General features: G+C 50.7%; 8 protein-coding genes across 8 annotated transcripts; 2 read left to right on the top strand and 6 right to left on the bottom strand.

Moving 5' to 3' along the window:
- Positions 1-209: 209 nt before the first annotated feature.
- On the bottom strand, positions 210-4,246 carry CONPUDRAFT_113436 (ATP-dependent DNA helicase). Its single transcript, XM_007777243.1, has 15 exons — positions 4,130-4,246; positions 3,641-4,056; positions 3,539-3,591; positions 3,367-3,486; positions 3,189-3,307; positions 3,062-3,131; positions 2,948-3,002; positions 2,749-2,888; positions 2,518-2,690; positions 2,305-2,455; positions 2,193-2,245; positions 1,939-2,080; positions 1,817-1,877; positions 1,393-1,741; positions 210-1,279 (listed from the first exon to the last, which is right to left on the bottom strand). Exons 1-15 carry the CDS (start codon positions 4,163-4,165, stop codon positions 560-562), a joined length of 2,658 nt encoding a protein of 885 aa, XP_007775433.1. The 5' UTR covers positions 4,166-4,246; the 3' UTR covers positions 210-559.
- A 395-nt stretch (positions 4,247-4,641) lies between these two features.
- Positions 4,642-5,760, top strand: CONPUDRAFT_85887 (glutathione S-transferase C-terminal-like protein). Its single transcript, XM_007777242.1, has 4 exons — positions 4,642-4,746; positions 4,807-4,932; positions 4,997-5,500; positions 5,551-5,760. The coding sequence occupies exons 1-4, from the start codon at positions 4,705-4,707 to the stop codon at positions 5,590-5,592; spliced, it is 714 nt and encodes a 237-aa protein (XP_007775432.1). The 5' UTR covers positions 4,642-4,704; the 3' UTR covers positions 5,593-5,760.
- Positions 5,761-11,717: 5,957 nt separating this feature from the next.
- CONPUDRAFT_78064 (uncharacterized protein) lies at positions 11,718-12,837 on the bottom strand (the record flags this gene model as incomplete). The annotated part of the gene is made up of 10 exons (XM_007777241.1): positions 11,718-11,926; positions 11,978-12,037; positions 12,092-12,093; positions 12,151-12,152; positions 12,205-12,248; positions 12,293-12,309; positions 12,378-12,406; positions 12,461-12,502; positions 12,619-12,638; positions 12,789-12,837. The coding sequence occupies 10 exons, from the start codon at positions 12,835-12,837 to the stop codon at positions 11,718-11,720; spliced, it is 474 nt and encodes a 157-aa protein (XP_007775431.1).
- A 1,547-nt stretch (positions 12,838-14,384) lies between these two features.
- On the bottom strand, positions 14,385-15,423 carry CONPUDRAFT_85886 (uncharacterized protein; the record flags this gene model as incomplete). Its single annotated transcript, XM_007777240.1, has 2 exons — positions 15,071-15,423; positions 14,385-14,995 (listed from the first exon to the last, which is right to left on the bottom strand). Exons 1-2 carry the CDS (start codon positions 15,242-15,244, stop codon positions 14,387-14,389), a joined length of 783 nt encoding a protein of 260 aa, XP_007775430.1. The 5' UTR covers positions 15,245-15,423.
- A 423-nt stretch (positions 15,424-15,846) lies between these two features.
- CONPUDRAFT_170135 (uncharacterized protein) lies at positions 15,847-16,887 on the bottom strand. Its single transcript, XM_007777239.1, has 3 exons — positions 16,450-16,887; positions 16,314-16,386; positions 15,847-16,227 (listed from the first exon to the last, which is right to left on the bottom strand). Exons 1-3 carry the CDS (start codon positions 16,725-16,727, stop codon positions 16,030-16,032), a joined length of 549 nt encoding a protein of 182 aa, XP_007775429.1. The 5' UTR covers positions 16,728-16,887; the 3' UTR covers positions 15,847-16,029.
- A 2,511-nt stretch (positions 16,888-19,398) lies between these two features.
- CONPUDRAFT_160118 (uncharacterized protein) lies at positions 19,399-20,136 on the bottom strand (the record flags this gene model as incomplete). Its single annotated transcript, XM_007777238.1, has 3 exons — positions 19,399-19,635; positions 19,722-19,794; positions 19,871-20,136. 3 exons carry the CDS (start codon positions 20,134-20,136, stop codon positions 19,399-19,401), a joined length of 576 nt encoding a protein of 191 aa, XP_007775428.1.
- An 819-nt stretch (positions 20,137-20,955) lies between these two features.
- CONPUDRAFT_140527 (uncharacterized protein) lies at positions 20,956-21,544 on the bottom strand. Its single transcript, XM_007777237.1, has one exon. The coding sequence runs from the start codon at positions 21,315-21,317 to the stop codon at positions 21,057-21,059; it is 261 nt and encodes an 86-aa protein (XP_007775427.1). The 5' UTR covers positions 21,318-21,544; the 3' UTR covers positions 20,956-21,056.
- Positions 21,545-22,073: 529 nt separating this feature from the next.
- On the top strand, positions 22,074-23,000 carry CONPUDRAFT_85883 (uncharacterized protein). Its single transcript, XM_007777236.1, has 2 exons — positions 22,074-22,329; positions 22,391-23,000. The coding sequence occupies exons 1-2, from the start codon at positions 22,183-22,185 to the stop codon at positions 22,934-22,936; spliced, it is 693 nt and encodes a 230-aa protein (XP_007775426.1). The 5' UTR covers positions 22,074-22,182; the 3' UTR covers positions 22,937-23,000.
- The last annotated feature ends 35 nt before the right edge of the window (positions 23,001-23,035 follow it).

Below are 23,035 nucleotides of genomic sequence, written 5' to 3'. Positions count from 1 at the left end.
CAACACCACCATCAGGGCTTGTCATCATTTGCAGGGTTGTCTTTTTCAACTGCCAACAGCTGTGTTTGGATAGCTTGAATACGGATATAGAACAATTATCATGCATGGATCGTGTGGTCTCTTTTTTTTTTTTTTTTTGGAATTTTTGATGGCCTTCAAGTTAAGTTTGGTGGCGCTTATCACGGCAGTTAAGTAGGGTCGTAGACTGATAACTAGATAAAGGGCCCATATCCCATCATAGAAGCTTCCAAACTTTGCGTTTCGATGTATCCCATTAAGGAGGCCCTTTAAAAAGAGGCGACTTGTCCCCCGCTCCCAAGCTCGAAGGCAGGGAAAAATAGAAAGTATTGGAAGGTGACCGGACGGGACCGAAGCAGGTTGAACTACGCCGAGAACTGTATAGTAAGGGAAGTAAATTTACTGTAAAGGTTCGCTTCTTGGACGTGGAGAATGTTGAAGGCCGTGAATGACACAGAGAATACTAACGATACATGGTATACCACACCAACCCAATGTCCATACAAGATAAATTAGAAAAGTACACTACTTCTGTAAGACCCTAGTCCGACGACAATTCAATCACCTCGCTCGAATGGTGTATGGACCTCCCTCGCTGTGGTACCCTGCGGCGACTAGTCGAGCCCGTCTTGACGCTGGCAGCCACGTCGCCTTTCCCAGTCTTCTGCCTCTTGGTCCCTCGTTGCGAGAACTGCCAGTCGTCATCGTCCTCCGCAGATGACTCATCGCCAATCTCGTAGATAGCCTCTGTGAAGTCTTCGCCCCCGTCTTCTTCTACTGCTTCCTCGACATCACCAAACGTCATACGGTCCTCGCGCGCCTCCATCTGGAGCTCGGAAAGCAGCCGGTTCGACTTGAAAAAGTTCTTCGTCTGCTTCTTCGACACTTTACCCTCCATATGTATTTGGTCGAGGGCGACATCGTCGTCATCGTCCGCTCCGCCTTCACGGCCGCTCTCGATGTCCTCAAACATAAGCTCTTGCGCGCCACTGGTCAAAGGCCCACCCTTCTTCGCCCCCACCAACATCGCCTTGATAGCCGCCGGCTTCGCATTCTTTCGCGCAGTACCCTTGCCTTCCTTTCGGAACGCGCACTCGATCCGCCGCCCTTTGCCACACACGACGTCCTCCTTCGAGTGCCCCGTGAGCATGAGCGCGAGCTGGCCTGGAGCGAGGTACACGTTCACGCTGTACGCCGTCTGCACAAACTCCTCGCGGAGGTATCGCGCGTTGAGCAGGTGCACGATCAAGAACTCCGTATCCTGCAACATAACGTTCAATGTGTCAGCGTCGATCTCTCAGCACCACCCTCACCCCCTCTGTTCCCAAGCAAGTGAATAGCAACAAATAGAAGCATGAATAAGATATTACTTACGTCCTTGGACAAAGCAACCTTTCCTCCCGCAACAGCATCATAGTCCACCGTCATCTTCTCCTTCGCCCCCTGAGCCTTCTTTCGCTTCCCCCGCACTGGCGCCTGCTCAAACGCCCCGCCCCCGCGCCCGATCGCAAGCTCCGCGAGCCCGCTCATCGTGACGCGCCCGCCGCCGGCGTGCACTGCCTCGAGCACGCGCAAGATCTGCCACGACTCGAGCGTCACGTCGCGCACGTCCAAGGTCTCGGGCGAGCGCGTGCAGTTGTCGCAGTGCCCGCACCGATCTAGGGAGCCTTTCTCGGCGGTCGTCCACGCGGACATCTGCAGCTCGGAGGAGGCGGAGAAGTACCTGAAGCAGCCGTGTTATCAGCGCGGAGTTCGAGCGATGAAGGGAGAGAGACGGGCTGGGTTGGTTGCGGCTTACTTGGCGAACAAGATCTTGCGACACTCTTGCAGGTCCTGTGCGAAGGCTAACATGTCCCGAACTAGAACAGCAGTATGAGTTAGTCTCTACGATGTCAAGTCGTTGAGGAGGATAAAACGCACGTTTAGACGGCCCATCTTTGTCGCTGAACGACACCGAGGCCTGGTGTGCAGCGTCCTGAGGACGGTAGTAAAGCACGCAGTCTGCGTCTGCGCCATCACGCCCAGCACGTCCAGACTCCTGGTAATAGCCATCTAGCGTTTTCTGCGCACTCTTGTTAGCTAGTCAGTTCCATCAAGGGGGCAGGCAAGGCATACCGAGATCTAGTATGATGATTCAGCGGCACGTACTCGAAATGAAGAGCGAGTGCGCGTACCGTATGATGAATCACAAATCTGACATTGCCTTTGTCGATACCCAGGCCGAACGCTAAATGACTGTTTGTAAGTCCAAATCCGAGCAGCCGGGAATCAGAATGCTGGAGGTACCAATAGTTGCACATACAACCTGCACGGCACCCGACCGCCACTGCTTATGCAAGTGCTCCTTCTCCGCATCGCCGACTTCCGCGTGGTATACGCCGGTTTTGATCTGCCCCTTACTAAGCTCGTGCAGGACTTGCGCGACATTCTCGGCATCCTGGAGGAAGATACATTGTTAAGCAGAACTCGACTTCAAAGATACGGTGAAGAGAGACGGACTTTCCGCTTGAGACAGTAGATGATGCCGCTTTCATCCTTATGGTTGAAACGGATGTAATCCGCCATGACAGTGAGGACGTCTTTCGAAGCAGCCGGCTTGGGTAAGACAGTATAGTGCAAATTCTTGCGATACAGAGGTGCAGTGAAGCAAACTGTCCCATCTCGTGGAGCGGCTACGTGAGCAATGGGTCAGCTCTTCATTTCGCAGATGAGTCAGGTAAGTGATCGCACCAGTGCCGTCAACCGTTGGCTTCATCTTGAGGGTTTTGAGAATGTCTCTCATGACTGCGGGTGGACACGTCGCTGATAGGGCTAGGATGGGAACTTGTGAGAAGAATTGGCGGAGGGTGCTGAGCTTTTGATAGTCCGGTCTGAATTGTTGATCAGTTCAAGCTAGAACATTATCGAGAAGCTAAATGTGCGAGTATACCTAAAGTCATGGCCAAGCTGCGAGACGCAGTGTGCTTCGTCGATCACAATCCTCGCTGTAAGGCGTTGAATGTGAGCCTAACCTGACGCATATCGCAAAACGGTATTCAATCACCAAGCTGTCCGCCGTCTGATAGTCTCTGGAGAAGTGAAGAGAACTTCTTGTTCTTGGCGATTCGCTCGGGCTGGTACATGCAACATCGTTAGTCCAGCCAAGTCCGTTGTGGCAAGGTAGTACGCACTGTGACGTAGCATAGCTTTATTTCACGATCTGCGTCGCCCCGAGCCATAGCGTACAGTCGCGCCTCGGCGGCGTTGACTTGAGCTTTTGGGGTAGCGCTAGTCAGCATGACGGCTTCGACTGGCAGTACGATGGAAGACGTGTGAGAAGCAGCGCATATACCAAGGGGACATGCGTACTTTTATTCTCTTGCAAGTGTAAGATCTGGTCCGTCATGAGGGATATGAGAGGCGAGATGACCAAGGTACAGCCTGGTGCTAGGAGCGCGGGTAGCTGGTACGTGAGGGACTTGCCACCACCTGTGTAGGTCAGATCAGATGCTCATAGGGTGGTTCATGATGAGAAACTTACCTGTCGGCATAACACACACGATGTCGCGTCCGTCCATATTAGCGTTGCATACTCTATCAGCAAGTGAGAATAATGTCGAGTGGAACGCATATAACGACTCACCCCTGCTGGCATAACCGAAACTCTCTAATCCCGAACACCTGCCTCATGGTCCCCTTGAGTTGCTGATTCCACTCAAACTCGCCTGAGTAGTTGATCAGGACTTCGCGTCCCTTGCCCTTCGCGCCAGACGCGGTACCGTTCGTTGCAGTGGGGCGTGCGGGGTTCAGTTGCTCGATCCGGATGAGCACGCCGCTCTTCTCCTCAACGAGCTGCGCGCGCAAGGCTTTCCACTGCTCAATCTTGTCGTCTGCTTCGCGGATCTCGGAGTCTAGTTGGCCTAGACGAGTCTTGAGGCCATGTCTCTGGTCGAGGTAGGAGGGCTTGTTGCCGCTCAGGGAAGAAGCTGACGATACAGCGGTGGACGAGGACGCGGTGGCATAACCGGGTTGATGGAGGTTCTTAATGACGTCCGCAAGCTACCAATTGGGAAGAATGGCTCAGTGAGCCCTCGGTTCGGTGACTTGAGCATCCAAGAAGATAGCACCTCACCTCTTCCGAGCCCAAACGATCCGCATCGTAGCTCATCTCCTACCGAGGCGCCTACGTTTGGATGATACCCAGGAGGCGCTTGAGGTCCAGCAAGTGTGGCCCAGGGGTGCTGGCGGGATGGAAACGTCGGACTCAGGTCGTGTTCGCGAGGTGACGGAAGCAGTTGAGCGTGTCGCGTCTCTTTGGCCATGTTTACCTTCCCCCGCGTGTCATCACCTTGACATAAACCACATTCGCCTCGTCGTCCTCACTGCGCATACATGTGTCCCGTACTTGCGCCAGCACCTCACAAAAGCTCGACATGACCTGTCTAAGCTCTCCCACCACCCACAAGACCAACACACAAATGGTTGAGTCCCGCAATTTCGGGCTTCTCTCACGTCATAATACTATCGCCTGACTAAGGATAGGCACTGACCCCGACCGCTCCGCGATTCCCTACTAGGGGGGGTGTATAAGCAGCCTACCTTCTGCACTCGTAAGCTCGTCATCTCACTACATATAAGATCGTCCTCACTTCCACGGTTATCCTCAGAACACCCTCGTCTATCCATTCCTCCGATTTTAACTTCAAAATGGCCGCCGCTGTCCAGAACATCACCCTTTACACCGCCAAGGTACCATGAACCGATAACGCTTAGGGGTTGATGACGACACTCATCTGATCGCCTCTTTAGGTCTGCCCGTATGCACAGAGGACCGAACTCGCCCTCAAGGAAGCTGGCGCCAACTACAAGGAGTACCAGATCGACCTCTCTAACAAGCCCGAATGGTATGCACCCAAGGTGAACCCTGCGAGCAAGGTGCGTCCTCATTACCCATCGGCCTATTGTACGTCCACCAATACTGACGACGCATCTTCCCCAGGTCCCTGCCATCGCCTACGGCGGACCCGATGTCGCTCCCGACCAGCCCTCGCCTGACTCCACCAAACTCGCCGAATCCCTCATCCTCGTCGAGTTCGTTGCCGATCTCTTCCCCAATGCCACTTTCCTCCCCAAGGATCCCGTCGAGCGTGCCAAGGCCCGCTTCTTCATCGACCAGGTCGGTGCCAAGTTCTCTCCTGGCTACGTCGGCTTCGTCCTCCGCGGCGAGTCGCACACCGCCACCCTCGAGGGTGCACGTGCCATCCAGGCACTCCTCCCTGAAGGCAAGAAGTACGCTATAGGAGATGAGTTTACGATCGCGGATATCGCGTTCGCACCGTTCTGGGCGCGGCTGAAGCTCGCTCTCGATCATGGTCTTGGCAAGTACCAGCCCGGCGAGGAGAAGGTGCTCCTGGAGGCGCTCGCGGCACCCGAGTTCGCAAAGTTCAACGCGTACACTCAGAGGCTACTTGAGCGTCCGAGCTTCAAGGCTACTTGGGACCCCGTAAGTCTCTGATCATCACAGAGAATCGAACCCATCTAACGTTGGTTTAGGAACATGTTATTGGAGTTTACAAGGCGCGATTCAGCAACTAGGTATAGTCGGGTAGTGCTTCTCATCAAGGGAGAGTGCCCTACCTAATGTGCTCAGTAAAGGTTAATCGTTTGTATTTTAGTGTAAAAATCCCGCAGAATACACAAACTCTTTGTATACAACAACCGCTCTGTTACATTGTTTCTCCTCGAGTCCGCTTCAGGCAATCACTCCTTAAAGAGAACAAGAGGGCTATCGCTATCGGTTTTGTCTGGGCCGCCCTCCCGGGAAATCACAGGTAAAACCCGTCCTACTTCTGCAGCGTTACACTATTTCGATGGTCCCGATCTAAGTTCACATTCCCTTCTTCCTCTTCAATTCTCAAGAGTAATGGTACGTAACATAGCAGACCATAGCTCTAATCATTAATCAGTGGCGGCTAGTACTATGCGCAATCGTGGTCCACCAAACTACCCACAATCGTGAAAAAACGGCGTGGATATTTCGGATGGATCATCTCATAGTACACTCATAGTAATGTCCATATTGTGAATGGCCCAATTTAAATTTTATTGAGCCGAAACTCATGATGGACTCGGAGGCATTGTGGCTGACCGGGACCAACAGATGTCAGGGAACAGAAGTGACGCGGGTATAAGCGTTCAAATTCAAACGGTCAGGACAGTGACAAAGGCAACAGCTGTCGAATGATAATGTTCGCCGCGCTACTCCCGAAGCCGGTTTATTGGATAGCGTACCTGTATTCGAACTCGTATCAAGATTTTGGTGGTGCACGAACCCATAGCACATGGAAAACCCGTCCAGGATGAAACCTGTGATATCAGCATCAGTATCATTGTACAGGAACTCCACCTCACAGCTGACAGTGTCCAACATCACGAACCGTATCTAGGATTGATGGTTCCGGATAACAAGGGAATACGGGCCAATGTCCAGTCACCAGGTCACTTCACCCTACATTTCTCTCAGGCCGGTGTCCAAAACATTGCCACGTTTTATCAAGCTATCAAGAAGCCACTGACGATGAATCCCATAATAGTTCTCTGCGCATCTTGATGCTGAAAAGAGTGCCACCTTCCTATGATGTCGGCGGCATCAACGGTATGCAGCTACTACTTAAATCGACACCTTGTCGTGCAATATGCTCACGCTTCTCTGTCATTGACCGCTCTATAGACTGACAGTAAGAATGAGCTCCTCTACCTCAAGCCCTGCTGAGGTACAATGGGTACTGGAAGAAATTGAAACTATAATCAACAGTGTCGAGATACCAAGTCGCTTGACAGGCAGGTTTCTGGCTACATCATAATTCTCATTGCCTGATTTTCTCACGTGCGACTGTGACTCAATACCTCAAATAGTTTCTATGACTGCTTGGGTTTGCTATGACTTCGGTCAGTTCTTTTTTTCGAGTACAAACATCGGTTGATTCTGATGCACATTATACCCTACTTCATCCTTAGCTCTCAATTTCAGTGAAGAGGTAATGATCGGTTTTTCTCCTTTTCATGCTTCGCGGCAATAACCACTCGCCTCTATTTCTGTAGCTAGAATTGATATGGGTACATACAACATTTTATCTTGATGCGCCACCTGAACCCCACCACACTTTGGACAGAATAGAAAATGGACATTGATGAGTGCTGCATATGTGGTGGTGGGTACCTTCATATACGATCTCACTTCAAAGTCGCGAGCGGCTAACAGAAGGCTGTGGTCAGGTTCGGTACGGTGGAATGGCATATGCTGCGTAAGTGAAAATAATCGTATATATTCAAGAGATAATCAATAATTGATCGTGTACTTCAATAGTGGAACTGCAGGTATTACATTTTCTATAATGGATTGACCTTCTTCCCCCTAATACTGGCTAATTCGTCATTGTCAGTTGACGGTATTTACTACGAACTTCAAGGCCTGTCTATGCTGTTCCAGACTAACGTGAGCCGCTGAGATATAACTCCATAGTACACCACCGAAGCTTTTTCTAGGGGTAAGTTGTAACATATGTTGCTCTAACCGGCGTTCACGGTCGGACGTCAATTTACAACCTTTCCATGTACCAGCCAAAATGTACCTTGTAAGTTCCTTCATAATGGATAGTATTTTGGGATCGTAACCTCACTAGAGCTGCTTTGTGCAGGCTACACTCTACTTCTACTCACAAACACGGTTCAAGTGTTGCTGATATTTGTTTTGCAAGGCAATTTCCGTCTTTACCCTGGATACTGACACAAGAGCTGACTACTGAAGAAACATGTAGGCCTCATAACAGTGAGAGTTAGGGCATTGTACCGACAATCGAAAACAATCACATATATATTGTACGGGTTTCTTGCATTTTCGCAAGCTGGCAATGTTGTATCCACCATGGATACATTCATTGTCTCTAATAGACATTCGGACGACTCCGGTAAGTTACTTCCAACTCCAAACGGAGCGTTTAGTTTACTTAAAAACGGTGCCGTCAACAGGCTTCGGAGGGATACAGCTTCTCTCCGGGGTGCTAGGCTGCAAAGCAACGTACAAGACATCTTTATGGGCATTCTTCATCTTCATAGGCACCACTATCTCCTTTGAGATAGTCGCAGTTGCCCTCTCTCTTCACCGCCTCTGGACACACTACAAAGACATGAAATTGGAGACATCCTCATTGTGGAAAGCCAATGATCTCCTCCACCTTGTTGCCCGGGAGAATCTGACCTATTTCTTCGCGTAAGTGTTGCTGCAGCTTCTCTTAGAATCCAATCAATTCTTACTAAAGCGCACATGTTTGACGTAGTTCTGTTGCGTGCATGGCTATAGTCGGTCTAGGTAAAACAAGCGGGTATAATGAGGCAAGCAGCTCATATGATTCCAAGGCAGGTATTAATAACGATATCCACTGTAAACAGGCCTCTGCAATGCTCACCGGACTGCGACTTGTACTGGAAACATTTTGGTTGACCATGTTTGGCCCATACTTGATACTAAACGTCCGGAGGCACGATACCGATCGTATCAATGGACGTTTCCTGCCGGGCGCTCATTCCGTGTCTTCTATCGGATTTGCACCTGGGCACGGTGGTTGTAATGAACATGATGGATGAAGCTAAGAACAATTGTCCGGTAAACTATCCGTGGCGCCTATAGCTAACGTCAATTAAAACCTTCATGTATATGTTGCATTTTGTACTACCATCTACGCGTTAAATCGTCTGACAAAAGATACTGTGCTCTAAGCTTCAGTGATTGGCCTCGCACACGAGGTATAATAATAAGGCCAAAGCAAAGATAATTCTCCAATGAATTTTCGCCGTGATTCAGCTTTATATGGGTCCGAATCTCGTTCTCGTACTCAGATCTAGCGCAAGGTTCATCATATCATGAATGAATGAATGAAGTGTCATTCTTATGTTCTGGTGGGGTAAAGTAACCCCTAGATGGACAGTTCTACGCTTAGTAAACTAAATCCTCTATGTAGTGACTATTGTAACTTCAAGCTAACATGTGCGTCATCATATCACGTAATATGCAGTGACAACGATGGTCAGCGGTAGCGGTCTTGTATTCCGCTGTGCGTGACCTCGACATGAACTAGGAGATGCTGTGGCCTTAAAACCGCACCAGTATGACAAGTAGCTATGCTACGGTGGAATTCTTGCTGTTACGTCAGTATACTATTAGACAAAGTCTCTCCGACTCATTTGGAACCTAGGAAAAAACACGCCCGGGTACACTCGACTCACTATCGAGGATTTCTGCGCTGTAGACACGATAATGTTTGTCAGCAGCCTACATAACTCGGTCATCGACAAAGTGGATCTCTATCAGACGTTCCACGCTAACGGATTTTACACACTCTATAAGTAAGTCTAGTCAGCACTTGCAAGGCTACCAACACTCATTATTTGAGGTGTTGCCTCAGAGGGACATGTACGATGATTTACGGAAGGGGTCACGGAATAGATCTCATTAACACTGTTCAACAGGTTTCAGTCTTCTAGGTCTAACAGTAGTTCTTCTAATGCTAGTGATTTTCTTGGCTCAAGGTTCGTGGCTGCACTGTTGCATCAGTTTCCACTGATGATTGTTGTAGGTGTAATCATGATATAAGTGCACGCACTCTGTAGGACGATTACACCTTCCGCATACCTGCTGCTCGCTTCATTCATCATAGCTCAGGTTGGAAATGTAATATCTACTGCGTCGACGTTCGTTTACACTGGTAGAATCACAGAGGGCGAGTATTGATCCACTTACGTGCACATCTTATAAGGATACAATAACAATGGGTTTCTGCTAGCGTCTGCCGAGGTCGAGATCTTCTCGGGTATACGAATTTGTGTGTGGACATACAACAGCACCTCCTGGCCGTTCCTATTGTTCTCCGTTTCAAGTCTTCTATTCGAGATCGTTGCATTTGTCATAGTAGCATGGCGCCTTAAGATTCATATCAAGACGTCAAGGCAGACTCCAATCAATACTCTGTGGAGGTCGAATGATCTATTCTATCTAGTAGTCAGGGAGGACTTGACCTACTTTTGCGCGTTGAGTATCCTAATAATGCACAAGCTTATGGTTGTGACGCGTGTAACTAGGTCATCTGTATTCATGGTGTTTGTTCTTGTGACGGAGAAATTGACAGTCGGGCAGGTATGTTCCAGCTTCTACTTGGACATAATATTCTGCTGTAGCAAAATAACCGCTCAGACTAATTGACAGAAGGCAGTAGCAAACGAGATAAGACTCGTGTTGGAAACAGTTATCACATCGCTAGTTGGACCGTATCTGATCATGAACGTTCGTAGACGTGATACTTTTAAAATCCAAGGACGACGTAGTGTTCCGAGCGATACGCTTACTTCGTTCATGTTTGCATGAAACCTACACGAGGATGAACAGTGACCAAGTGGTAGTTATCCATATCTTATACCAGCCATGACGCTATCTACTCAAGCACCTGAAGATATCATACGGCGCAAACAAACGAATGTACTGTACATATACTGCGTTTGATTAGAGAAATCGATATCAGGTCATGTAATTGATCGCCAAACTTGGTCGATCAGTAGTCAGAAACCACGCCAATAGTAGCTTCAGGATCACCAACAGAGTGATCCGCCGCAAAATGCAACGGTCCCACTTCACCTCCGCTGGATGTTCCACCTTTAATTAAATCAGCGTCATATTGTCGGATACTAAACATCATGTGAGGACCAAGTACGCATGTGATGGCTCCTGCAAATAACTCGGTCACGAGGTTGAAAGGAAGCACGCTGAGTGGATCTCCCTGGAGAATTAGTAGTCAATTACGGTTTTGTGAAGTTAAATGGGAGAGTCTCTGCTCACGTTCATATAGATAGGCAGATACGAACACGCAGAAAGCACGACGCTTATGGTTATACTACCCTCACGTCAGCCTCAATTGCGCATGAAAAGCACGGAAGTACTCACAATATGAAGTAAAGTATATTATCGCGAACGAGGATGCTCAGGAATCCCTGAAATGATCGGAGCGTATCTCGTCTAAACTCCAAAACATGTCCCCATCTGCAAATCATTGGTACGTCCTTTACCCGCCACAAATAATGCTAACCGAAAATTTATCGAGGAGTAGGGGTTCAACCAGGAGTCCCGGAAGGGTCGTATGGTGGGATTAGTCACTTCGTGACAAGTACCAAGGTGAGTGACTTGGGCCCTCAATAACTCGGTGTGATATAGCTGGAACTGGCCTAGATTGCATTTTTGAGCTCCATTTGACATTGCAAGAAGGACTGTCGGGCCAGATTTTGACTGCTGGCATTTTAATAGAAAATTAGATCATTCCCACATGAATTTGGCCATTTTTGTCACGTGTTATGGGCGCTTAATCCGTGAACCTAATCTAAATGTGATGTTAGAATTGTTTTTACGGCTATTTTCAACAGCAGAAGTAATGAGATTGGTGTAGAAAATGCGCTCGCGGATCCCGGTGACCAAAAATTCCAGTTACCAGAGTCATAATACCGTTGCTCAAGGCCAAATTTGGCCGTTAAGCGCCCGTTTTCTCGAATTTTGCTAGAAAGCGAGATTTGATTCAAATATGCATCCTGAGAGCTCAAATTTTGAGTTCGAGTGGGAAAAACCAAAAATTACGGCGTGACATGAAGTGACTGGTCCCACCATACTGCATACGCGCTGTCAACTATGGCTGGGTCCTTATCGCAGGAAACGCAGCCGGCTGCGCGTATGAGATCGTCCTTGTCGGCATGGTATTGTGGCGCTTCTGGGGCACGTATGGAATGAATTGTGATACAAAGACTACGCCTTGGGAGAGCACAAAGAATACAGATAGTACAACAATCACAACTTTTGACTGGCCGTAGAGGGCGTAAACACGTAAAGTCATCATGGCTAACGAGAATGTTCTAGATTTTCAAATATTAGATAGATCTGAGTGCGTACCGTCGAGAGCAATCGCGACAGCATAGTTTGTCGCGATCGTGATAACGATCCCTGAGTAACCTATTTATGAAAAGCTCTGGCAGCCGAAATCAGAAGGTTTGATAGATGACTCACAGCTAGAAATCGCTCGCAATCAGACACCGTGTTATCATAACAGAGCATGGGGTACTTACATCTTCAGAGAACATATGTAGCCGAAAATTAGATAACAACGCAACTCCACTTACTCCATACCAAGAATGCGAAGACACGCCCCATTGGCCAATTGGGACTTGGACATTGGTCAGGCTCCGTTGGCACTTTAGAAGAATGTACCCTCACCGACCCCGTAGCTGATAAGGAATGTCAGCATATACTGCTCAAAGAAAAGATAAATTAATGAGGGTATCCGATGACTTACATAGCATACAAAAGCCCGCAATATCGCATCTAGTAAAGTAGCATATCACACATTGATCGTGTCAACGTCATACTGAAACTCACGGTGGCATACAGACATTTCGACGGCATAGATTCATCCCTTCTCTAGCAGATTGTCAGTGTAGTCCATAATTTTGGCCAATTATGCTCACCCAGATAAAATTGACCTGCCAAGGCAGCATTGACTTTCTTCATCGTTGTCACATGTTGTAACCACTTACCTCTTGATCGAAGTAGACCACTGGGCGGGATGAGAACAAGGAATGGAATGTCATACTCAAATAACTTGCCATAGTCATACACTGCCAGGGCGCATATAGCCACTGTAGATGAAAGACAGACGGCAGTAAGTTACGTGATCGAAGGTTTATCGAAGGATAGGGGCACGTACCATTCCCGTAATTCAACGTCTGTTGAGTTTGAGAAAAGTCGGCAGACATGGTAGACGGTCGTCTTCAGGGAAGGACAAGAGGATCTGCTCGACGTGAGAATGGTCGGAATGGCACAGTATTTATACGACATGTTTATGGTTCATGGATTCTGCGAGCATTTTGACAAAGAGTGTTCCTCGCTCGGCGTTCGGGCGCGTTGGCATCATTTATGATAAGCACTGCTAGCCTCGAATGAATAATATACTCCTGGCAACCCACCATGGCCGTGACTCATTCATTGGAGGCTATTCTTAAACTGTATCGAATATGAGCCATTGGAGCAAGATACATGCCTGACTATGAACGCGCCTGTGTCTGAAACATGTCGAGGCCAAGCGCCAAGATGGTGGCGTCCGCACTTTGTCAATATGAATCTTTCCTTGCGCCGTTGACAGCTGCTAGAGACAGGCATGTGCCTATTTCTGGTTAGCATTAGAGACCTGGTCTGGGATCGTCTGTTGACACGGGGAAGTGGTGAAATGAAGGTGAAATGAATGCATCTGTCAAGTCAGATATTTTCAACCTGGATGATCAACGCATCGTACTCCAACGGGTCGACAAGGAGGATGGAGTTTTGATCCGTCAACCCGTACAAGTCGCCTGGAGTGATAGACACGAAGGCGATACGCGAATGATGACAGGGCAATCCAGGGATTGCATACGGTATGAGCCTATACTCGGAGGGCACACGCCCATGACACCGACCGGAATTTCCCGTATGGCGATGCCAGCGCCCGGCGGGCGGGCAACAATTTCCCAGGAACACAGCGTTGCTTGGGTCAATTACAGTGCCATTCAACCATTCAAAGCGGTCGAGAACGGATGCTAATTGTCTGTCGCTGTACCACCGACCTAGTCTCGAAAGGTCGAACCTCCTCGAATCCGAAACGGGCTCTCTTTGACGTTTACCAACTCCGTACGTTTCTAACAGCGAATCTCTGATAGCCGTACCGCTGCGACGTGAGTTCGCTGTGTCGAACGTTTTTCGTGTTCATCAACCACCTCTGCAGGGAGGAGAAGCAGAGCGAGCACCAGCTTGTCGATTCTACGAACATGAATAATCAGAACAACAAGATGAACAATCAGATGAATATGATGAATATGAGTGCAACGACCTCGAGCGCAGGAGCAGGCGCGGGTATGGGGTGTTGATTGGGAGGAAGTTGTTTATCGAGCTTCACATCGACGTTCTTGATACATTGAACGTTATACGTGTTGGCCTGTTGAGTTTTAATCCTTAATAAATTGTGATGGTTAGACTCCTTTCGTCTCATGAATAAGAGATTAGGTGAACCGCCCGAGCGAACCGACACGCGCCACCTATAAAGTTTTGCGTGTTTTATGTCTGTTTTGCGATAACTCTCCGTGGTAGCGACGCGGAGGCTGTCTGTGGATAGCTTCCAATCTGTTATGATACTGCAATGTGAAAATTGGTCCTCTAGGCTTCGTATCGACCAGCAATATAAGCACTTGAGTGACATATACAAGATTATGTTACAGCTGGAGGGAACGACCCGGTAAGAAGATACCAACATCATCACCGAATGGAAGCATACCGTCATCCCTCCCCCCATACGACCTCAAATCCCAATGCTCGCCACCAATCCACCGTTCCCGGCCTCTCCTTCACGAACTCGCCCACCCTTCGCTGCACGTTCTCCCTCAACTGCTCCGGCAACCAATCCACGTCCTTCCATCTCGCTTTCTTCTGCCTCCCCTCTCCCTCATCATTTAGGCCCATCACCGCAACCTCCAATAACCTCTCCACATCATCCACATGGTCATTCGTCTTCTCCCTGTACTTCTCCTTCGTTGAGTCGCGATGGTCCGTCCAGCCCCTGAGTTCTAATCCCAGCAACACCAGCAGCGGCACCACCGGTACACACGGCTCGCACGGCCCGCAGACCATGTGCCACGCAGGCACGAACGGCAGATCGAGCATCCCGGGGACACACAAGTCGACCTTGAGCGTGCGCGGTAGGGTTCGCTGCGAGCCTGGCTCGCGCGCGGGGTCGGGGCGCCGCCCGCGCAGCCGGAAGTAGAGCACGATATGCGACGGGGAATTAGGTGCCTTTGACGGGATGAGGTGGAACCGCCGGTCTGTGGAGGCGAGGAGGCGTTTGAGGTCCTCGGGTAGGTGAGTCGTGAAGACGACGATGTCGAGGTCCTGTGTACGCGAAAGCGCCGAAGTTGATAAGCGGCGAGATAAGAGGGAGTAATGCTAGATAGAGGAAGTACGCACTCGTGGTATCCTGTTCAACTTCGCACCGTACATGACGCACGCTGCGCTTCCGAAGACGCAGCACCTGAGCCCATGCTGCTGAAAGCACTGCACGATCGTGCGCGCCGCGTAGCCGATGTCGCGCACGGTGGGATGTGGTGGTGGGTCTTTCCTGGGCGGTTGGATGGCTGGCATTGGGAATGGGAATGGTATGCCGCTAGAAGAGCCTATGATAGAGGCGAAGGGATTAGGGAAGTCTCCTTGGATACGCTGCATGGCCACAGTGTCGTATTCAGAAATAGAAACCAAAGTCTGAAGCGCGGAAGGGAAATGTGGCAGCGGGAGAGGAGGGAATGTTCACGAGATTGTGTGAGAGGAGGGCATGGGTTGAAGAAAGACGAGCTGAATTGGATCGAGTTCGCCGTCGGACCCCTGCACAGGCTAGACTCCATTCTTGACAGTGATATCAGCTGGGTACAGCCATGCGAGACTGATTGGGATAGCTTGGCTGTTCGAGATGACTTTGTGGCTTGCTTGGCGGAAGGGACATCGATTCAAGGTGTGCTTTCTCGATGGACGACATGAACGTGGTGGGCTGAGGACAAGGAACGAAGCGAGCTGCCAGTCGCTCAATGGATCAGAGCAAAAATTAGCGAGCTGCAGGCGCTTCTCGGGCGCTTCCCTCGAGGGCACCGGCTGCAATCACGCCAGCACGTCCTCTCCCACGCGTAATAGCCTCCCTCCTTCCAACAGACTTAGTTCATCGCTTTCTGATAATGTTCATGTGATTAACTTGTGGTATTTGGGGTATACTACAAACTGGCGTACACCATCCAACGCCTTATACAATAATCTCGGGGCAACATACCCCGCAGCACGTATCGTGAACTCGTGGATTCAACTGAATTAAAGTTGACGACAGACTAACTTCAAAGTGCAGCATGCAAAAGAAAGAAAGCGAGTAGCGCACTCAACGCGCCCTACCGTCTACGACGCCGCTGGCTCTGTCTCTTCTCCCTGCGGAGATGATCGACGAAAACGAACGTCATGACAATCGCGTCGACCATGTGATATCCATCCGGAAAGATTTCGAGCATGGGCGGCTCGTTGTCGGAGAAGAAGTGGAAGTGCTCACGATGCGAGCGCGCGATGGTGTGTTTGTCTGGTGCCGTACGCAGCTGTAACATGCATTTCCGAGTCAGCGCTAGCCATGATTGTAGCCTAGTAACGTAGACGACGCCCAGCGCGAAGAGGATGGACTCACCTCGCAGCTCGTCAGGTTATCGCACATCTTCCATTCGTATTCGCGTCCGTCGGGGCCATTGAAAGCACGTTTCCTACAACCAGTGTATTGTTCAGCCCTTTTCGTCGGACGCAGAACATGACCAGGGATGACACACCTTCCCATAAATCCACGCCATGGGATGAAATCCCCCGCCTCGAGCTCCTGCCCTTCAAACCTAAACCGATTGTGGACAAACCCCCACTCAATTTCGGCGACGATCGACCCGGGAACGGGGCCTCCGCTCATGCCAGGGACGGCGAGAGGCGCCTTAACAATAGTGGTTGTGCGGTGCCCGAGTCTCCACGGCGTGTCGGTTTTGTACAGGACCTGCCCGCAGTGGTCGATGAAGTTGGCCTGGCGCGCGTCGCCGTCCTGGTCAAGAGTAAGGATCATCCTGGGTGGGCGGATGAGCGAGTGGGTGGTATTGTGGTGATATGGGTTTTCTGGTCAAGTTACAGCGTCAGGTGCAAGAGAGAGCATCCATTATCAGAGCTCCGAGCACGTAAACGAGAACGCCAAGGCGAGAATTCTCAAGATCCTGTGTCGACTGTCCTGTATGACCCGACCTCGGTGGCAGTGTGCATTAATGGTTGTAGAGTTGAAATGTTGATGATGTTCAGCTACGTAGAAAATGATGGACTATGCCGCGATGGCTACACAAGTCCAGGGAGGCTTGTTGATGGTAAGGCAATGCGGTTAGGAGACAAACATATTTGGGTTGACGGGGAGAGCCGGGCAAGCGCTTCGGGCAGTACGTAAGCGCCGTGTGGACCAGGTGCACAACCACGCCCTGCCGGCCTCAGATCTACTCCAGAGAGCTTATGTTTGTCATTAACTTGTAGTACTAATATCTGTGATATAATACAAACTTATATACGGCATCCAGCGCGTTAATAGGCTACGCTGCCTCATAGCTTCGTAAAATGAAGCAGCACGCAGAGGAAAGAAGAAACAAGGCAAGGAAATCAAAACATTCAAGACCCCTCCTATGGACCTACGCTTACCCCCTGATCAGAGCGTTGCTGGTCCTGCTTCTTCTCCCTGCGGAGATGGTCGACGAACACAAACGTCATCACGATCGCGTCGACCATGCGATACCCCTCCGGGAAGACTTCAAGCTTGGGCCGCTCGTTGTCCGAGAAGAGGTGAAAGTGCGTGCGGTGCGAGCGCGCGATGGTGTGTTTGCCTTGCGCTGTACGGAGCTGCGATCAATGCGGACCTGAGGTCAGCAACGATGCAATCTAGTGGCGCAGACAACGCCAAATGAGGAGAAAGACTCACCTCGCAGTTGGTCAGGTTATTGTTCATCTTCCACTCGTACTCACGCCCGTCGGGGCCGTTGAACGCGCGTTTTCTATAGTTACAGTGGATTGCTCAGTCCTTCTGATCAGACACGGAGCGAGCAGAATCGAAATACCTTCTCGTGAACCCCTTTGATGGGATAAAATCACTTGCCTCGAGCTCCTGGCCGGCAAACCTGAACCGCTTGTGGATGAACCCCCACTCGATCTCCGCGACAACTTTGCCAGGCACAGAGCCCCCGCTCATGCCTGGGACAGTGGAAGGCGCCTTGACGATCGTGGTCGTGCGGTGCCCAAACTTCCACGGCGTTTCGGTCTTGTATAGGAGCTGTCCACGCTCGTCAAAAAAACTTGCGTGACGTGCGTCGGAATGGTCGAGGGTAAGGATCATGTCGTGGTGAATGGGTAAGTGGTGTTGATGCGAGGTTCTTCACTTGGTTAAGTTATAGTGCGTTTATGAGTGGGATTGGGGATAAAGTGCCAAGCTGGTAAGGGCGAGCAGCCGCTAGCATCCTGGGTTTATCAGTGTGCAGGAGAATGCTAAGGCTAACATTGATAGGCCGGCGATGGAGCACCATTGTGTCCCTTGGAGTCCCTGTATAAATTTCCTATGCGTCCTTGACGCTAGTGGCGGCACGCAGTATTGACTGTGATTTGTTGACCTCTGAGACGGCGAGTGCGAACGTGTCGGTGGTGTGGGGTGGGAGGAAAAGCCTCGACGAGCATCTGGATTCCGCTCTCGGGACGTTACACTGCCACACTCGTGTACAGCCACGCTCCCAACTTGCTCCCAACTACCATCGCTATACACCTCGTCACCCTCGGTTCTCAGCTTCAGCGCGCTTAGCCTCCCAAAACCCACGACCAGGTTGGACCACGTTCTCCCCCGCCCAGTGACAGGAGTACCGAGTAGATCTAGCTTTTCCATCACCTAGTTTAGCGGGATCTCCCTCCAACCTTCCAGCAGGTGCTCCAAATTGATTGGGGCGCTGGTGACATCGGCCTGCAGCACCGCCGTGCGCAGCCGTGTATCTCGCAGCAGAGCCAGTGCACCACCGAGCCTCGCGGGCGCGGATAGAGGTTCGGTTGTCCCGCGATCCCGAGTCGACCCACCCAGGAAGAGTGTTTCTATGTTCGGCCAGGCTGTTGTCATTACGCCCAGATCGGTGTCTGTGAGGCACATAGGACTGACCAACTGGACGGCTGATCTTTCTCAGCCTGTATAGGCATAGCAATGGCTCAAGCGTTCTACGATGACGATGGCGTGGAATGGATGTATGAACTACCAAGTTAGAGATTCGAGAGCTAGGAATACCCGCGATATCATAGCAAGGAGCGCGTCCATGTCCTCTCCGCATGCGAGCCAGAAATAGAGACACGAGGTTCGATTGAAAGCATTGCAATATGCCGCCTAAATGACCGAGAAATGAGTTGTCATTGTATATGTTTAGAGCCCAACCTTGGACCATAAACTTCTGAGAGTGACATCAAACCTTTGCCGATCATAGGCGGATCGTATTGATGGTAAGGCGAACGACATAGAGATACTTTGGGTGACCCGAAAGTGACGGCGAAGAGAATATTGGATTGAAGGTGGCCCCTCTTGAGTGCCTGCAGACCAGGTACTCCTCACAAAATCATGCCCCGCCTTCGGATACGACATAAAGGCATGTTGTTGTGACATTCAAAACAATACAGGGCACGGTGCCTTACATTATTGTAAAGCGAAGGATGGTTCAGAGAGAAAGAAATGAGCAACATACTCAACATGCACCGGCACTCGCCCCAGCCGCCGCCCCGCTATTAGCAGCGGAGCTTTGCTGACTCTGCTTCTTCTCCCTGCGGAGATGGTCGACGAACACAAACGTCATCACGATCGCATCGAGCATGTGACATCCCTCCGGGAAGATTTCAAGTTTAGGCCGCTCGTTGTCCGAGAAGAAGTGGAAGTGCGCGCGGTGCGAACGCGCGATGGTGTGTTTATCTTGCGTTGTGCGGAGCTGCGATCGATGTGTGTCTTGGGTCAGCAACAATGCAGTCGAGGCAGACGACGCGAAGTGGGGATAGCAAGGGCCCAGATGCTCACCTCGCAGCTGGTCAGGTTATCGCACATCTTCCACTCGTACTCGCGCCCGTCGGGACCGTTGAACACGCGTTTTCTACGGTCAATGGGCACTGTTCAGCCCTTTTTCGTCAGATGCAGAGCGAGTAAAACGAACGTGCCTTTTCGTGAACCCCCTTGATGGAATAAAGTTCCCAGCCTCGAGCTCCTGCCCCGCAAACCTGAACCGATGGTGGATCATCCCCCACTCGATCTCTGCGACGATCTCGACAGGTACCGAGCCCCCGCTCATCCCTGGGACGTTGGAGGGCGCCTTGACGATCGTGGTTGTGCGGTGCCCGAACTTCCATGGGGTGTCAGTTTTGTAAAGAAGCTGTCCGCGCTCGTCGATGAAGTTAGCCTGGCGTGCGTCACCAGATTGATCGAGGGTGAGGAGCATGGGGTCGATATGTGGGCAAGGTATGAGATGGATGTTTTTGTTGATCAAGTTCGCGAAGATGAGTGCGTGTTGGCAATAGCGTTCAAGTTGACGTTAACAAAGTCTGGCATGGGCGAGCTCTGGGGTATATAAAGGCATAGGTCACAGGAATTGATGTGCCAAGTGAACATTGTCAGGCTAACGGTGGAGCATCGTTGGAGATCCAGGGAAGGTCCACCTTTGCTGTCAAGACAATGAATGGCTGTGATCATTTGAGACGTTGAGCACGAACGCATCGATAGTGTGGAGAGAAAAGGCTTCGGCGCCTTTCTCTGGGTGACATAATTGCACTGCCATGCTGATGTACAGCCACTGCCCTCCCGACATGCGCCGTTGCCCGAAGCTTAAGTATATTTGTCTCTTGCTCCTTACCTTACCATCAGCAGGCAATCGGTAAGCATCTTGTCCTAGCATATCCATCGTCATGCAATTCATCCTTCTCTCCGCGTCTGAACTAATCCAAACATTATAATCCACAAGTAGTATCGAAAGCTCAGCGCTCATGCTTAGAGTCAAGCGTCTACAAGAGCGCCCACTAGTAGCTCTTGTTTCCATTCATCCTGTGCTGCGCCAACGTCATGTCGGCACGGCCATCAATGGTACATAGCTTATCAGCGCTCATTAGCGCTCATCTCCGCTACGTTCTTCTTCGTGGACCTCCGCCAATCTCCTGAATGCAGCACTCATCTCCTGTCCACCTTCGACTCGGCACCCTTGGCTCGCCGCATCCGTGCACTTAGCCTCGCGAAACTGACGAACAGGGTGCTTGCCAGGGTGTTGCCCACATCCACCCACTCGTGCCCAGCGATAGAAGGACCGAGTACGACTAGTGCCTCCAATGTCTCGTTCGCTGAATCCCATTCCAACCCTCCAGTAACGTTCTAAATTGACCCAGTGCTGGTGACATCGGCCTGCAGAACCGTCATGCGCAGCCGTGTTTCTTGCAGCAGACCCAGTACACTGTCAAGCGTCCGAGCCACGGATGTGGGTAGATGTTTAGATCGGCATCCGTGAGGCACACAGGATGCAGCAACTAGCGGCTGCTCTTCTTTAGTAGACGAAGCCAGGGCCTCAAACAACCCTACGGTGACGGTGCCACCGTGTTCAACAGACACATGAAATACCATGAAATACCGTTCCATGTAGTGTACCACGTTGGAACACTCACATCACACCGAACGAAGCTCGTCAAATAGAAGGCACGGTGGATCGGGCTAGATGGATGTCTTTGTTTGAGCGGATTTCAGCGTTCCCGCGACTCGACGTCTAGCATTGCGTCGGCGGCGGCCCGGAGCTTGTTTTTCTACAGCTCTGTTTGGCATCGAACAGGACTCCGAGTCGAGCAAGATTCCCGCTCCCTAATCTAGTGATTTAGCTTCTCTCTAAATCTTCACTGCATTGTTTTTGGGCACATCCACATCGGTGCGTCCTATTCAAGGTACGCTACGATTCCCATAACCTCCTAAAGATAGTCCAGGGAAGTAAAGTGACTCAACACCGAGAAGCTGATACACGTGTTTTCAAGCTGATTCGCCCTAGAACCTTATACCTATCTTGTTCCCGCACATACACAATTATCACCCGCGTGTTTGTTGAGCCGAAGGAAGAAGTCGCTTAAGCGCTTGTTAGTTTCTAGTGCTAAGTGATTAATGTGTCAGTGAATCTGCCCTACAAACGTCAAAACAACTAGTTTTCGCTCAACTAACAGAATGGCGAATCAAATGGTACTCAGCCAGTAGCGTCGAGGACAAGGATCTCAAGAGCGAAGGGAGAGTTTAGTAACTTAAAGTGACCGCCTATTTTGAGCAATATCAGCCTACTTTGAGTTGTGCAGCCCCATGACCTAGCCCCGAGTTGTTCTGATCAGCGTTCTCCCCAATTATACGCCCCACGTCCTCGTTTATATAGCGTATAGAGACACTACTCCACCCTTATCTCGCATCGTCGAGACTCGCCCAGCCGGCACGACCTCAAAGGCGAAGGTCGGAGCAGTGTTTATCACCATCCATGCCAACCGGCAAACCCACCCGCGAAGAAATACGCCAAGTTGCGCGTACGACTGCCAGCCTGCTCGAAGGGCATGGGATGAGATGTTGTGTGTTCGGTAGTGCCGCGTGTGCAGCATTCGGGGCGAAACTAAACAGGGTTCCTCGGGTAAGTACACCTCACTCCTTCTCAGCACTATAGCCCATGCCGACCAAGAGTCTGGTCGCAGGACGTCGACATGCTCGTTCTCACAACCCGCGATGCCGAGTACATCAAGCGCCTCATCGCAGATTCGGACAACAACTACACCCTCGTCCGCTCCCGCGCGCCAGGCCAGACGTACAAGATCCTCTGGCTCAGTCTCCGCGGGAACGGGCGCAGGTGCAAAGTTGACATCTTGACTCCAGGGACACTCGGCCTCCCACGCGTACCCTCACGAAATATCGCGTATCCGACGCAGGGAATACCCTGCATGCCGCTTATCGCGCTCCTGGGGATGAAGTTGCGCGGCTGGAAGGATCATCGTAATTCGCATGAAGTACGGTACCACAGGAAGCAGTGGGACGACGTTGATGACATCAAGGAGCTGTTGCAGGTGTGTGTTGATCAGGGCTTTGTTGCGGACGCGAATCAGTGGCTTTGGATGGATGAGCAGTTCAGAGTTGATATGGGCGCCCGTATGCTCGAGTTCGTGCAGCAGGAGCTGCAGACTAAGGAACTCTGGGAAGAGATCGGGTTTGAATTCGAGGTTGAAGAGGGTTCGTGGGACGAGTGATCGCACTTAGATCAAATACCGTGTGGCGTGTGTTAACATAAACTTTCCAAACCTCTGGTAAAACAATGGAGAAACCCAAGTGGGAAACTATAGCTAACC

This window comes from Coniophora puteana, assembly GCF_000271625.1.
Source record: "Coniophora puteana RWD-64-598 SS2 unplaced genomic scaffold CONPUscaffold_20, whole genome shotgun sequence".
Lineage (NCBI taxonomy): Eukaryota > Fungi > Basidiomycota > Agaricomycetes > Boletales > Coniophoraceae > Coniophora > Coniophora puteana.
Note: the sequence above shows the minus strand (reverse complement) of the source record. Positions and strands in the feature narration are given on the sequence as shown.

Bases quoted from the DNA above. Each gene is read 5' to 3' on its own strand.
- CONPUDRAFT_113436 (XM_007777243.1), bottom strand. From the start codon at position 4,165: ATGAGCTACGATGCGGATCGTTTGGGCTCGGAAGAG. The intron at 3,308-3,366 runs GTACGCATGTCC...TCGTACTGCCAG, and splicing joins ACACTTGCAAGAGAATAAAA to TCGAAGCCGTCATGCTGACT. The intron at 1,742-1,816 runs GTAAGCCGCAAC...CGGCTGCTTCAG, and splicing joins CGCAAGATCTTGTTCGCCAA to GTACTTCTCCGCCTCCTCCG.
- CONPUDRAFT_85887 (XM_007777242.1), top strand. From the start codon at position 4,705: ATGGCCGCCGCTGTCCAGAACATCACCCTTTACACCGCCAAG. The intron at 4,933-4,996 runs GTGCGTCCTCAT...CATCTTCCCCAG, and splicing joins AGGTGAACCCTGCGAGCAAG to GTCCCTGCCATCGCCTACGG. The intron at 5,501-5,550 runs GTAAGTCTCTGA...ACGTTGGTTTAG, and splicing joins TCAAGGCTACTTGGGACCCC to GAACATGTTATTGGAGTTTA.
- CONPUDRAFT_170135 (XM_007777239.1), bottom strand. From the start codon at position 16,727: ATGATCCTTACTCTTGACCAGGACGGCGACGCGCGCCAGGCCAACTTC. The intron at 16,387-16,449 runs GTGTGTCATCCC...CACTGGTTGTAG, and splicing joins TGGCGTGGATTTATGGGAAG to GAAACGTGCTTTCAATGGCC. The intron at 16,228-16,313 runs GTGAGTCCATCC...TGCATGTTACAG, and splicing joins ATAACCTGACGAGCTGCGAG to CTGCGTACGGCACCAGACAA.
- CONPUDRAFT_140527 (XM_007777237.1), bottom strand. From the start codon at position 21,317: ATGGAACGGTATTTCATGGTATTTCATGTGTCTGTTGAACACGGTGGC.
- CONPUDRAFT_85883 (XM_007777236.1), top strand. From the start codon at position 22,183: ATGCCAACCGGCAAACCCACCCGCGAAGAAATACGCCAAGTTGCGCGT. The intron at 22,330-22,390 runs GTAAGTACACCT...GTCTGGTCGCAG, and splicing joins AACTAAACAGGGTTCCTCGG to GACGTCGACATGCTCGTTCT.